At 39.7% G+C, this 13,857-nt stretch overlaps 1 protein-coding gene across 6 annotated transcripts in view; it reads right to left on the bottom strand.

Moving 5' to 3' along the window:
- The window catches only part of mctp1a (multiple C2 domains, transmembrane 1a), a 98,794-nt gene that overhangs the window by 61,824 nt on the left and 23,113 nt on the right, over window positions 1-13,857 (bottom strand). For 4 of the 6 annotated variants that reach the window (XM_086076150.1, XM_086076144.1, XM_086076146.1 and 1 more), the window contains exons 3-9: window positions 13,197-13,339; window positions 12,983-13,062; window positions 11,707-11,818; window positions 10,616-10,654; window positions 7,493-7,657; window positions 7,273-7,403; window positions 6,577-6,763 (exon numbers count right to left, since the gene is read on the bottom strand). In XM_086076150.1, the coding sequence (XP_085932276.1) occupies window positions 6,577-6,763; window positions 7,273-7,403; window positions 7,493-7,657; window positions 10,616-10,654; window positions 11,707-11,818; window positions 12,983-13,062; window positions 13,197-13,339 (857 nt within the window). The remainder of the gene's footprint in view (window positions 1-6,576; window positions 6,764-7,272; window positions 7,404-7,492; window positions 7,658-10,615; window positions 10,655-11,706; window positions 11,819-12,982; window positions 13,063-13,196; window positions 13,340-13,857) is intronic. The other 2 variants (XM_086076145.1, XM_086076149.1) reach the window with 1 other exon arrangement.

Here is a 13,857-nt window from a genome sequence, read left to right as displayed (position 1 = left end):
TTTTTTGCCCAAATGCGACCTGTATCTGAATTGTTTTACCAGTCTGAACGGCTCAATTCCGATTTTTTCATATTCCACCTGGGTCACTTTCATATGTGGTCCAAGATCCGATACATATCCAAATTTTTGCAATGCGACCGCAGTCTGGACCTCTACGTCATCAAAAGTCCAATATGCGCTCTTCTTCTGCACATGCGGGTCACTTTGGGGACGTATAACGTTCACACAGCAGACAGATTGGGGTCGCAATGAATAGGTCATATGAACGTTTACTCCAAAAATCGGATTTCACCCAAAAATCGGAATTGAGCTTTAAGACCTGCAGTGTGAACCTAGCCTAATATTACAACAGTAGTGAGATTCACGTGAGAACAACACATTTGGTGAGGTGTGAATAGCATGGTTGGCAAAAAACTCGGGTTTTACGCCACCAGCACTCCGTAGAGAAATGAAACACAACTAAAACTCTCAAGTGAAGGTACTGCGTTTCTTCACTCACCACAGGTTTCAGATGGAGTTTTTTTCAAGCAATTTGTAATGAAAAATGAAAACTTCTGTATATGGGTGAGTGTTTGCAAGCAAGTTGGCTTCTATAATAATCTTAAGAAAACTAGAGAGAAAACAAGTTAGTGTATAGTGGCAACACAAAGGCAAAACAATTTAATAGCAATTTACAGGTCTTAGTGACCCTACAAAGGTCACCACCCACAGCTTATTGATTCCACATTGCAGGAAAGGAATTAGGTGCTTGTTCAAATCCAGTTTTATTCAAAAGTAACAACCCTATCAGCCACACACACACACGCACGCATGCTTTTGTTCATGCCCAAACACTCAGGTACACTGAGGCCAAATTGAGGAGCATGTCGGCGCGTCTTAAAAGCAAGAGTGGAAATGCACTTCACTTCAATTTATTTCTCTCTCACTGGCAATAACCCTGTCCATCCCCACAGGAGTAATTATAATTTAAATCTCAGAGTCAGGCCAGGCTACAGACTTAATTCATTATTACCAACTCTGTCAGACTCTGCCTGTTTCCGGCGATATCATTGTCCAAAAGCTCTGTAAAGGAGATGAGAGGGGAGAGTGTGTGAGAGAATGAGGGAGGGGAGGGAGAGAGACCAAGAGAGCGAGAGGGAGAGAGAGAGAGTGTTTAAAGAGGATGGGGGAACTCTTTGTTTTAAGGCACGATTTCTGGGAAGATACAAATGCAGTTGAGAAAAGAGTTATAAGAGAAAACAAGTCAAAGAAGGAGGAAAATTTAGGGCCGACTATTTCAGCTTATTCTTGGAAGGAAAGCAAAATGTAATGATGGCCTTATTTATCTTCAGAAGTATATTCTCATACTTTCTTTCTAGTGGACAATACACATAACACAGTATGTGACATCACAGATTGGAGCCAATGTGACGAATCAGTGTATTACGGAGCACTACAAAACCTGGTCCCAAACCCCGCCCTAATTTTTACACTTTTTATCTGGACAAAATTAACTGCCGGCGATTAATTTTCAATGTTTTATTTATTAGATTTTGGGGCGGAACTATAAACATGTTTCCTCGACTACAGTGGTCCCCCCACACACCCCTCCAATATTTTTGATTTTTCACCAAAACACTTTTTTTGTGTGGAAAAACTAATATTGGATATTTGTCATATTTTTTTGAAGAATTATGGAAGTTTCCCCAAATTAATTAAAAAATAATAATAATTGCGAATTTGTGCTATCCATCTTTCCTATCACCCGCTAATAGTGGAGGTCCATCTTTTCGTTTTGAGTTGTAATATCACAATTCATCACAAGATGGCACTCATGGCTTGCACCGGGTTTATTTTGCTCGATACTACAACATGAGTAGGTCTAATAATTGGGGGGATTTGGAAAACATGCAGAATTAACTGTACCTGAAAATAATATTGCAATTTTGAGTGAGTTGATTTTTGTTAAAAAATGCTAAAAATTAGTTTTTGTTGGTTTAATGTTGAGCGGTTTTGTGCCACTTTGAATGGTATTTTTCATACATGAGAGCATTTTGCACAAACATTATAATTTTTTTTAATCACAGTACGTGGTTATTTTATTGATTGATCAAACCATTTGTTGTTGAAAGTTGGATTTTTTATACATATATTAAGATACTATGATGTACATTTCTGGAATATAAAACAAAAACAGACATATGCGCAATTTTTGACCATATTTAAAATGGCATTTTTATCATGGTCAAAATTATCCCCTTATCATTTAAGGTGCCTAACCTTGACTTTGGCGTAACTGTGCTTCTACTCAATCGTTTGTTGCTGGACTTATAAAGTCAGGGGACTGCATGAAACGCAGAATTTACAGTATGTATCTAGAAAAGCATTGATCAAGTAAATTAAACCTAGAAAGTTACAATATAAAACAATTGCTCACGTCCATATAAGACAGAATCCAAGTTATTAAGGTTAAGTTTTACAATTGGAGAAGTTTCTTTTAGGTAAGATTTATTTATTTATTTTTAACAGTTTTCAAAATTAGGCACGGATGAAAATGTGTTTTGATTTAGTACCAAAACTCAGGGTGAATTGACACCTAACCACGCGAGGAGGAAACAACACAATGTGAAAAAAAAATAACTCATCCAATGTGAGAATGCGGAGGCATTTTTAGCCTACAAACCACGCTAGCAAACCCAAACCTTTGTTGCACCATATGGACAACCCCGCAGGGACGTTTTGGGTTTGAACATGATCATTGATTGGTGTTAAAAAAACAACAACAACAACTAAATCCTCAAATAGGATTTGACTCCACATAGTAAAATATCGTGATATAGAGAGGCGGCGAGAGAGAAGAAATGAATGGAGGCCAATCCCCGTTGGTGTCCTGATTTACAAACCTCCCTGAAACATGACTTTGGGTACAGCTTTATGGGATGCCGACTGTAGCGGTGATGAAAAAGCTGGAGGAACAGAGGAGGAGCAAAGTGAAAAATGGAAGGGCAAAGTCACACACTGTCACTCTGACGTCTTTCTGCCATACAGCACGCAAACGCACGCATGAATCACGGAAGCCATACAGATATGACTCACTGTCATCTGTGCATCTTGTCGCCTTTCATCAGCGCAACGTCGCATTTGCCACACACACACACACACACACACAAAGCATCTTCTAATGAATATGGCTAAGTTTAATATGGATACACCGCAAGAGTTTTCACACATTCTATGTCCGTCTTTCAACATGTGATCTGACCGTCAGTCTGCTTGTGTCCTTTATCCTAACCCGCGTGTATGTACGCGCTCGGAGAGGTGCCACCACTCTTCAGCGGAGGTCACCGCGTCCTCCTCTTCTCCTCATCCACCCTTCTCGTGGCCACCCCAGGCCCATTAAGAGCCATTAGTGTGTGTGCTCCTTTGCCATCATAATACATAAATCTCTCCCTCTCCTGTTCGGCCTGTCTCCCTGCACGTCTGGGAAGCAGTAATTAGCGATGAAGGAAAGGTTACAGTGAGCAATAGCACATCCAAGGCAATTGTCACTAAGTGAGTGTATTGCACCATGTTGCATATAGTGATGCTGCTTGTTGCATTTAAAGTAGTTTGTGGTTGGAATGCATGTACAGTACACTCACAGTATGTACTGTGTGTGAATTCAACATACAGGCTGTTTGATTAGGTTCACCTATGATGAGAAATGTATCACAAACAAAATATTTACTATGATGGTTGGACTTTGTAGTAGTATCGGATAGGGCCCGACCGATATTCATTTTTTTAAGCCGATGCAGATACTGATTTTTCGGCCGATTACTTAAAAAAATATATATAATGCATAAAAGTGGCCTCTTGGGGGAAGTGTAGTGCCGTACATCCATGGTGTACACACTTATATGAGTACAAAAGTAAGTTATGATTGAATTCTATTAAAATAGCTCGTTTTTCACACATTGGGAAGAATGTGTGCCTTTGTGTAGTGTTATCTTACCTGTGTGTATGTGTTCCCACAGCATTTGTGTGTGAATATTCGTTATTTGAAGGAAAAACACTCCCGAAGTCGATGCTAACTTCCGGTTAGCATTTGAATGGTATCCTCCCTTCGCTTTTAGCATTAGCGCTAGGCTAGCGTTGTTTTAAAAACGAAGCATGTTTTGTATTTAAAGATACATTGGATATTATTCTTATTGTCGTGTGTTCAGTTTTACAGTTAACTCCAACTGGGATGTCATTAAACATCTTAAAGGACGCCTGGGGGACAACAGAATAACATACACTACACACTTGCTAGTTGCTTATGTTACGCAAGCAAAATGGTGCATTCAGGGTACTTTCACAGAGTCGGGAACCTCGGTTTTATTTGATTATAACATTTTAAGAGGAAAATAATCGGCCATTTGGCCCTCACTGACAGTTCCAGTAAACATTTAATCATCTGCATGTATGTTTCAAATAAGTTAAAGACATCTGTGTCGTTACACAACACCGATGAATGGGTCTTTCATCAGAAGAATAAACAAGAAAGACAGATTTGGACAGGGCAGATTAGTAGCGTTTGAACTGAATTATTCTATATTAGCAGTGGTACTTAAATCTTATCAGTCCTTTTTAATGAGAAACATGTTATTCAATTTTATGACTAAAAGACAGCTTTTGTCGGGAAAAGAACTACTATTATTTTAATGGGTGGATAGCTTCCAGTCTCACATTGGAGATGGACAAAGAGATGATGATGCTGAGTGAGGTACCGTGATGGGAAGTATGGTAGAGATAGGTGTTTTTTTTTGTGGGGGGGGGGGGGGGGGGAGAAAAAGTAGGAAAAGGAAGGAAAGAAAATTGGGCCTTCAGCCGAGCAGAAAAACGAGGTCTGTACAAGTTGTGAGAGAGGTGAAATAGCTTTTTCTTTTCATTTTACACGCCTTCCCTTCCAGTGCAACCCTCAGCCTTTACCTCTCGCCCCCCATTACACACACACCCATTTTGTGAGCGCAGAGGGCCACCGTGGCTTTCTCGGTCATAGAGCTCCCCCCTCTGATCACACGCCGCTGCTGCAGTACAGAGAGGCAAGTGGTCTGCCAGGGTTGAGAAGGCTGAGGAACATGCTGAACACTTTCGAGCCAACCACTCACACCAGGCGCAATGTCACACTCAGCAAAAATAAAACAATTATGCAGTGGGATTCTACAAGTACATTCGTGCATAAATGAACAACCCCAAAAATATATCATAAGAATTATGTCTGGTATGGTATGGTATTGTGCTCTGACAACAATGTACAGTTAAAACTATTGGTAATTTGATCGTATCTTGGGTTCAGCGATTCACTCATTATTTTGGTAAATGAATATGTTAAAGCAATGTAAACCCGAAAAGAGGTACACATTGAGTTTTGGGGTAAAACAATATTTTAGGCGGAAAAAGTTACTAGATTACATAGCGTCACAGCGTCCTCAGTGATTCCCAACCAGTGCGTTGCTGGAAATTTTCTAATTCCATTTAATTAGCCTGAAAAAAGGTATTTACACCAAATAATGTATCTTTGGTCAACATCTATCTATACTACCCTTTAAAGTAGCTCAGTTTAAGCAATGTTTTTTGTCCTTCCCTCCGTCCGCATGTGTATATTGGGGGTGTTTGAAAAAATCGATTCGGCAATATATCGCGATATTACAGCGCAGAATTGTCGAATCGATTCAATATGCGGCCGATTCGATTTTTAAACATCAATTTTTTATGGGAATATTCAACAAAACGTCTTACTTAGGGTTAGGATTCACACATTAAGCATGGGAGAATGTTATATTAATGGAGCATTAAGCCTTAATATTTGATTTCAGTGCTGTTCAAACATGAAACAGACTGCAACCTGAATTTTCAGATGAATACATTTTCATACAAATCTTACAGTGTACATGTTTACTGATTAGTATTTTCAAAATTTGAGTTTAAAAAAATTGCAATCAATGTATAGATTTGTATCGGGATTAATCGGTATCGAATCGAATCGTGACCTATGAATCGCGATACGAATCGAATCGCCCGGTACTAGGCAATTCACACCCCTAGTGTATATATTTATATATATATAAGTGATCAGCTGTAATGTCTTAATTTTTCCGATCAATCAATGATGTCATTGAGCGGCTCCACAAAATAAGACATTACATGTTATGTTTACATGTTATGTTTAAATTTATATACTGCTCCACCTTCTGATCAAATCGGTGATCGATTATCATTTTTTTGTCAAACTCGATCGGCCCAAAAATCCTGATCGAGTAAAGTCTCGTTTAAATGCTTTTCCACAGATGCCGGAAAGTCAAATACATTTGTGTATCCACCTGTTGCCATTGATACACAAGTATAACAGCTTAGTGTTCAACTAAAGATGCCCACATTTCATACTGAGTACATTTTTAACTAAATTGAGGTAAGATCATCAATACGAAACAACAGCACATATTCTTTATCACCTCGGAAGAATTTGAACTTGAGTGGAAGTCTTCTTGTCTATTCCCAGCTAATCTTTGCCGACATGTATTCGCACCACACACCGTTCATACAGACAAAGTTGGGTGAAAAATACCAACTCACATATCTCTGCTTGATTTGGTGTCGCTCATGCGGGTCGTCCAGCACGTTGACTGACAGATCTGAGATGGAAACGGCGGCGGAGGCGGTGAGCGTCACCAGCATCACCAGCACGCCTTCGCCTTCCTCGAGTGGCAACTCCAACTTGTGTGTGTGTTCTTTACTGAGGAGGGACAGGTCGATGGTGCACCTGAAGGACACGCATACAAGCCGTGCTATCAAAAACTTTGGCCGTGTTATCACTGAGAACAGAATCACTTTGTTGTTACATATTATGAAAATACCGAATGCCGTATTATATGTCAAACAAAGAAATATGAGATCATAGAATTGTCAATTACTGTCCCCTTAGTTCCAGTAAAAGGAGCCCTGAATGTTTCCGCATATCGAGAGACTGTGGAACAAAGCGAGTTTGGCGTGGATGAACTTGATCTCAACCCGCTAGAAGACCTTTGGGATAAATGAGAGCAGAAACTGAAAGCCAGGCCTTCTCGTCCAACATCAGCGCGTGACCTCACAATTGTTGCTTCTGAAAGAATTGTCAAAAACTCCCCAAAGCACATTCCTAAAACTTCTGGAAAATCTTTCCAGGAGAGCTAAAGCTGTTATAGCTGTGGACGGACGTCATATTATAAACCCAAATGGATTCAGAATTTTAAGTTTATATGCGATTCAAGACATCAAAAGACCTCCTTGTACCTTCCCATGAAGTCATCTTTCTTGCCAGCATCTTTATCCCAGACTGTAATGTCCACGTAGCCTCCTTGCTCCTCATACATGTGGAAGTCAAACTGCTCTCGCCATTGAGGATTCAGCGATTTGGGAATTGTCTGACGCCACAAAAAAAAAAAAAAAAAAAGCAATCTCACTTTATGTGACGTAGGCAATGGCGAACGCAAGCACACGCGAATGTGTTTACCTTGCTCTTGTACTTTTGGTGGCCCATCCTAAATTTGACATAAGGGTCACTTCGGCCGTTGTCATCCATGGGCTGGAGGCCGCGACCTTCGATCAGACTGATGCTGACGATGCCCCGCCACAGCTGAGCTTTTCTGTGTACGTCTGACAGGCGCATACTCTGACACTGTCGTGGGCAAACACGCATTCGCACAACCGTGAACACACACAGAGGCGTGCAGGTACACACATCCACACAAACAGATCCATAAGGTGTGTTTCATTGAGAGTGGCAAATTATAATGAAGAACATGAAAGACGCAATGGGAACAAGTCAACCAAATTAACCCTCAAATTTGCACCTTTTTTTTTTTTTTAACCTGGCATCCATTTTTTTCTCTGCAGTGTATCCTGTTCAGGGTCAGCGCATAACGATGACAATGAAAAATAAGAGTTAAAATAATCATTCATTTAAGCTGCCTAATCCACAATAGGTTTGAACGCAAGAGCAACTAGCGTTTCTAATTTTAGCAGTCCATCTTATCAAGTGACGAGCCAACCTATTTAAGTCTGTTTTCTCACCACTTACAGGCCTATTTAACCTCTCTTTGAATCATTACAATATCCTTCACCGCAACAAATTCCTCCCTCCCCCCCTCTTTTCATCCATCTTCTTCCTTGTTAGGGCGAATTTATTAGCATAGCTTTTGTTTTGCAGATGAATTTCATTAAACTCCGAACAAACCCCGCCGCACAAGCACAGCCCTTTGATCTGGAGACGGAGCCTCTTAATTTCTATTCTCCAGACATTAAACAACTGCGAATGGCTCCGCGCGGTTCAGCTAACCTCCCATGCAGCTACTTCCACGTCTGCCAATTTCTACAAGTGAATTTATGCTATGTGGCTGCGTATATGCTAATGATTCGAGGTCGCCGCTATGTTGTACTCGAGTAACATTGCTTTATTGTTTTGTAGCTACATAGTTCTGGTTGCTGGAGAGAAAAAAAAAAAACAAGGGCTATTTACTTTGGGAATCCGTATCTCTGTGCCAGATCACAGCAGGGGAGAGATCAGGCACAGTGATGTTCAGGGGGCTGGAAATCTCGAAAAAAAATCTACTTTAATAATAATATTCGTACACAGTTCAACTTTTATAAGCCCTTTGGAGGGGTAAAAAATGTTTGAAGTGCCCAAAAAAAGAAATTGCCTAGTGGTGAAGATAGCGACCTGGTTTTAATCTGCCTCTGACTCGTAATTACTATCGCAAACTACTTCATGAAGAGTTTGCATCTTCGAATGTATGTTCATGGCTTCATTAAAAAAAATAGTTTGTGTAAAAATAAAACAAGCAAGGAGGCAGGGAGGGAGTCAAGAGCAGCGCCTTTTTTTTTCTGGGAGAGGGGTAGCAAGTTCGTTAGTGTTTGCGCGTATTCCCGACTCGCAGGCGGGGTGGCCCATTTCGCAGACTTCAAAGGCGCAATACAGCAGGACGCCTGCCCAGCTTCAACCAGCCACACGCCAAATGTGTATCCGTCTCAAAATTTTTAGTCAAGAGGAAGGGAGTAACAATATCTGAAGCCTTTCTTAAGACCATTTGTTAATTTATCACTAAAAGTTTATGGAAAAAGACAAACTCTTTGACTGAGTATGAACTGCTAAATAGTAGCAATACGAAATTAAACAGTTTTTCACCATTTAAATTTCCTGGTATTTTTGAACATAGCTAAAACAGTGACCAGTGACAAACGTTAGCATACAGCACGAGTCTCCCCTATCCCCGCGATAAAAGAACATGAGATTTCTACCACTACAGTGCGCAGTTAGCAAGCTAGCTATAAGTATACCCTAAAAATGCATCTTCCCCGGATGCCGCGATTTATACAACAGCTCAGTGTTGTTTTTTAAATAAAGCCCAATGCCCGTCCACGTTAGCCCCAGAAGCCTGTTAGCTTGCAAGCTAGATGGTGGCTAGCCTTTCTCGTCACAGTGCGGAAAGCCTCGCAACATATTTCAGCCACCAAGGGGCTTTTAAGCAGCGCATATATATTATTTCCAACATTTAGAGACGTATAGGCAGGAAAAAGATGCTATAAATGAAGTAGGTTTGATTTTTCAGTAGGGCATAATGTCACACGTTCAGCGGATATAGCTTACAAGTTTGAGAGCAAAGTCTATAGTGTGATTTATTTATTTATTTCATGATTTTGAAGCCCTTATTTTACATACTTGATCGTTTGTTTAATCAGCCAAACTTGCCGCGGTTGTAACAAGTCTTATCGGTAATCCGTCAAATTTACAAGACATCATTTCAATTCACAAGGACTTTATAAAAGAACATGGACACTAAAGAATATTTTGTCCATTTAGTGTGGTAGCTCAACAGAATGTGTGCGAATTCTTACGGGAATCAACTTTTACCACCTTGACATGACAATTTTAAACTAAACCAAAATGAAAAACTCTACTTTCAGTATGCATTGCAAAACAGTTCAGACATTACATGCAGTCTGTGGAAGCAAAAAAAGAAAAACATGCTTCTTTCTGTTCACCTAACAGCCACAAGAAAAGAGGAGACATGTAGATGCAGAACAGATCCTAAAACGATTTTTGCGTTGTCAATCAACATGCTTAGTGGCACAGTTGATTTGCCTTAAGCTTCCTGAAAATAAAACCACAACTTTATTTTCTTACACAGCCGCTGCAATAAACTATCAAGGGTGGAGAAGCTACAGCATTTGATTGGCTCGCCGTGCAATACTAAAATCGAATAACGCCTCAGGAGAACATTTCTCTCACAAATGCTCATCACGTTACCATTTTACCATCAATTTAGGAGGAATTTGCAAAAATACTGAAAAGGTTCCCCATCCACATTGTTTTAAAATCCGTCAAAAAATGTATCGCATATCTTTTTATCATTTATTTCATAACATATTTTGTGTAATTGTGCTAGTATATTGCAGCATGTGGAAAATAAAGTGATGACCTATGAAAGAAGCGTTTTCCAATAGCACAGGGGGGGGGAGGACCAGATAAGAGGAAAGGAGACAATCCATCCATGTACCAGGACACCAATGAAAAATGCACAGGTGAGGTGCAGTAGTGTCGGTTGTGGAGGTTACATGCGTTTTTTGGTTAGTTTACCTTACTAGATCGTTTCCAGTTCCTTCTCAAAAGCATGGTCTGTGAATGAGACAAAGCGGTTACAGCACCCCCTACTGTCTCCCACTTGAAGCTGCAGGTTAAAGGGGAGGCGGTTGTGAGGTGTTCGGATGCGAGTCGAGGCCTGAGCGACGGGGTCGGGGGGGTGAGAGGTTAGATTCGTGAGAGTGAGGCATTTGTCAGTCATGCGTGGGAATAAGGCAGGAGCAACTTGCCTTGTTGTCAAACAAGCATGCGCACACAAATAAATTGACATTGTTTATATTAAAGACTGGAACTTTGTTTGTTTGTTTGTGTGTTTGTTTGTTTGTTTCCCAAAGAAAATCAAGCTATGGTTCTTCTTTGTATTTTCAAAGCTTGTTACCATTAATGTGTTGAAACAAAAAATTATTGGTGCATTTTTAAGACCTACTGGTTCAAGCTGGTACTGAGGGTGTGGGTTTATTTACTTATTTATGTATTTATTTATTTAGCATTGATTATGTATATTTTCAATGTAAAACATTAGAGCTTATCTGAGTGAATGAATTACTCAATTCCCAACAGCATCTTTCCCTCAGCCATCAAGCCTGATCGATGACAACAGATAGCGCCATCGAAAATCACACTCGTACACACTTGTATTTGTTTTCTTCACAGTCGGAGAGATCCAAAATGGTGCTTAACCTAAATAGAGTTTATTTGTTCTGTCAAGTGTGGGCTCTCTGATCTGCAGAACTAAATAAGCAGCAAAATTAAGACATCAGATCAAAAGGAATAAAATATTTCCCCCATGACTCCCGCCTTGTTCTGGGTCGAGCATGCAGGGGTCCAATTAGGCAGACAAATAATTGAACAGAAATAAATGCAACTCGGAAGGAAGCATCTAGCGCATGAGCAAACATCCAGTGCGCTTTGAACATGACACTTTTACACCGACAACCACACGTTAATTACATTAGCGCGTGTGCGTGTGCGCTTGCTGATTTGAGGAGTTTCCAGTAACTGAGCATGAACGAATCCAGAACTTTCAGGTCACTCCACCAGAACCAGAGCGAGAAACAATCACTTTAACAGCATGTACGTTTTCTTACTGCATCTCTCATGTCTCCCTCTCGCGGGGATAAAGTGACCGAAAGTTCCAGGGTGCCGAGATTGTGGTCTGGATAATGTGGGTCCTTTAGGTCAAGGGTGACTTCCAGTGTCCTACATGGGAGCATACAAATACAAGCTCGTTAAAATATGTCATTTCAATGAATAATGTGTACGCCAAAGTCAATACAGTATGACGCTACCGAATTAAAATAATAAAAAAGTATCATCTAAACTAAGCAACAGCATACGTTGTCCTCTTTGGCCACAGTTTATGTCATAACCTTAAGCTAAACATTCCAAAAGACTTTACGTGTTTCAATAATGGCAATTTCTCTGTAACTGATCACCCTTGAGCGAAATGACACCATCCGATCTGATCGCCAACAAGGTCACAAATTATTATTACGTAAGTCATTTTTCTATTCTCTGAACCTTTCAAGATTGAAAATACTGCATGAAATTCCAATGCAGTGTTTTCCCCTTCAAATTATAAAGACGAAATCTATCATCCAGATATAAACCGAGTGGGTTTCACGGAATATTAACACAAAAAGGTGTTTCAAATGATATATAATTGTACACATTATCTATACACAAGTGCTAAGGGAATTTATATTCTCACTAATTACATAGTTGATTACAATGTTCTGCCTTATTTGAAGAAAAAAATGGTCAGGGGGTGTATGAATTATTCAATGCTGAATGAGAAGTCCTGAATGTGGAGCGTCATGTGCTTTAAAAAAAATATATATATATTTAAAAAAAAATCAGAGCATGTGTTTCCAAAAAGTACCACAAGAGGGAGGCAAGAGATTATTTGTTCAACCACTGAGATTCAAGTGTACCTTTCATACATTCATATGAGCATTTTTTTTTTTTTAAATAACCATTTACAGCAGCTGATGGGCTGACTATAAATTCAACAAAAGGGTGGAGAAGAAGAAAGCAGAGGCGGGTAAAATAGCCAAACGCTGTGCTCAAGCACAGTTCTCTTACTTTATGAGTCATCCAAAATGTACTTGAGTGTACTAACAATAATTATTGAGTTAAAAATAATAATAATAATAATAACTGATGAGGTTCCATCCATACGTGTTCCTTTACTGTCAAATAGACAACATTATGATGAAATGGAGTCAAATGTAGTGTGTTTTTCTCTCTCTAAAAACAAGATTGCATTAAAACAATTTCTCTCCAATGTTGCTGACACAAATGTAACAGAGTAAATGTAGCTCGTTACTCTGGAATGAACAAATTGAACGGCAAAAAGCTGACCTCTGATGCTCCAGAGACTCCAAGTAGAGATACGCTGAGCCCATGAAGTCATCCTGAAGTCCAAAGTCATAGTCAAAAACCTACAGAGGCATTAAGTGCGACAAAAAACATAGACAGTCCCGAAGGTGAATTTCACAATATACTCGATTTAAATGTGAAATTGTATTTAACGTCAACAAGCATTTCTCAAGTATGCTTGCCAAACAAATTGTACCTTGACGTACAGCGGCTCCCTCAGGCTTTCCACCAGGAGAGTTGCTCTTTCGTCCCACACTGGATTGAGGTTCTTATGGATGGTTTTGCTCCTGAACACCTCCTTCCCTGCGATCTTAAACTTGACATATGGATCACTGGATCCTGGGAGACAACATAAACACACGGAGTGAAGGGCAGTGCTTTAGCTACACAACAAAACAAACATCAATGTGATTCTATAAAAAAAAAAAAGCAAGCGCTCTAATTGAACATTTAGTCATTTGGTAATTCATTACATAATCAACTGCATGGTTCGACCAAACGCATTAGCAGACGATGTAATGTAATATAATCTGCAAACATTACAAAAAGCACTGTAACAAAATCCAGCAAATGTACTTGTAGTTTGTTTGCTTGTTTGTTCAACGGCAAATAAAAAGAATTGTGTTTAATTTGCTACTGAGTGGGCCCGTTTGCAACATTTAGTGCATCATTGATTTTGAAGGACTGGGCCGTTTTCTCATCAGTCGGTTGCAATCTGGAGCTAATCAGATTCATTGTTTGGGACGCCACATTAAAATCCGGGCCAGAACAGAATAAACCACTGGCAATTCACAGATAATATACGCACAAACTTGCACGGTGAGTACAATAATAATGAAATCAAACATACAATTCCA

The sequence above is a fragment of the Leptonotus elevatus genome, chromosome 5 (genome assembly GCF_054856555.1).
Source record: "Leptonotus elevatus isolate MCC_2025b chromosome 5, RoL_Lele_1.0, whole genome shotgun sequence".
NCBI lineage: Eukaryota > Metazoa > Chordata > Actinopteri > Syngnathiformes > Syngnathidae > Leptonotus > Leptonotus elevatus.
The sequence above is the reverse complement of the archived record's forward strand: the minus strand, read 5'-3'. Positions and strand labels throughout refer to the sequence as shown.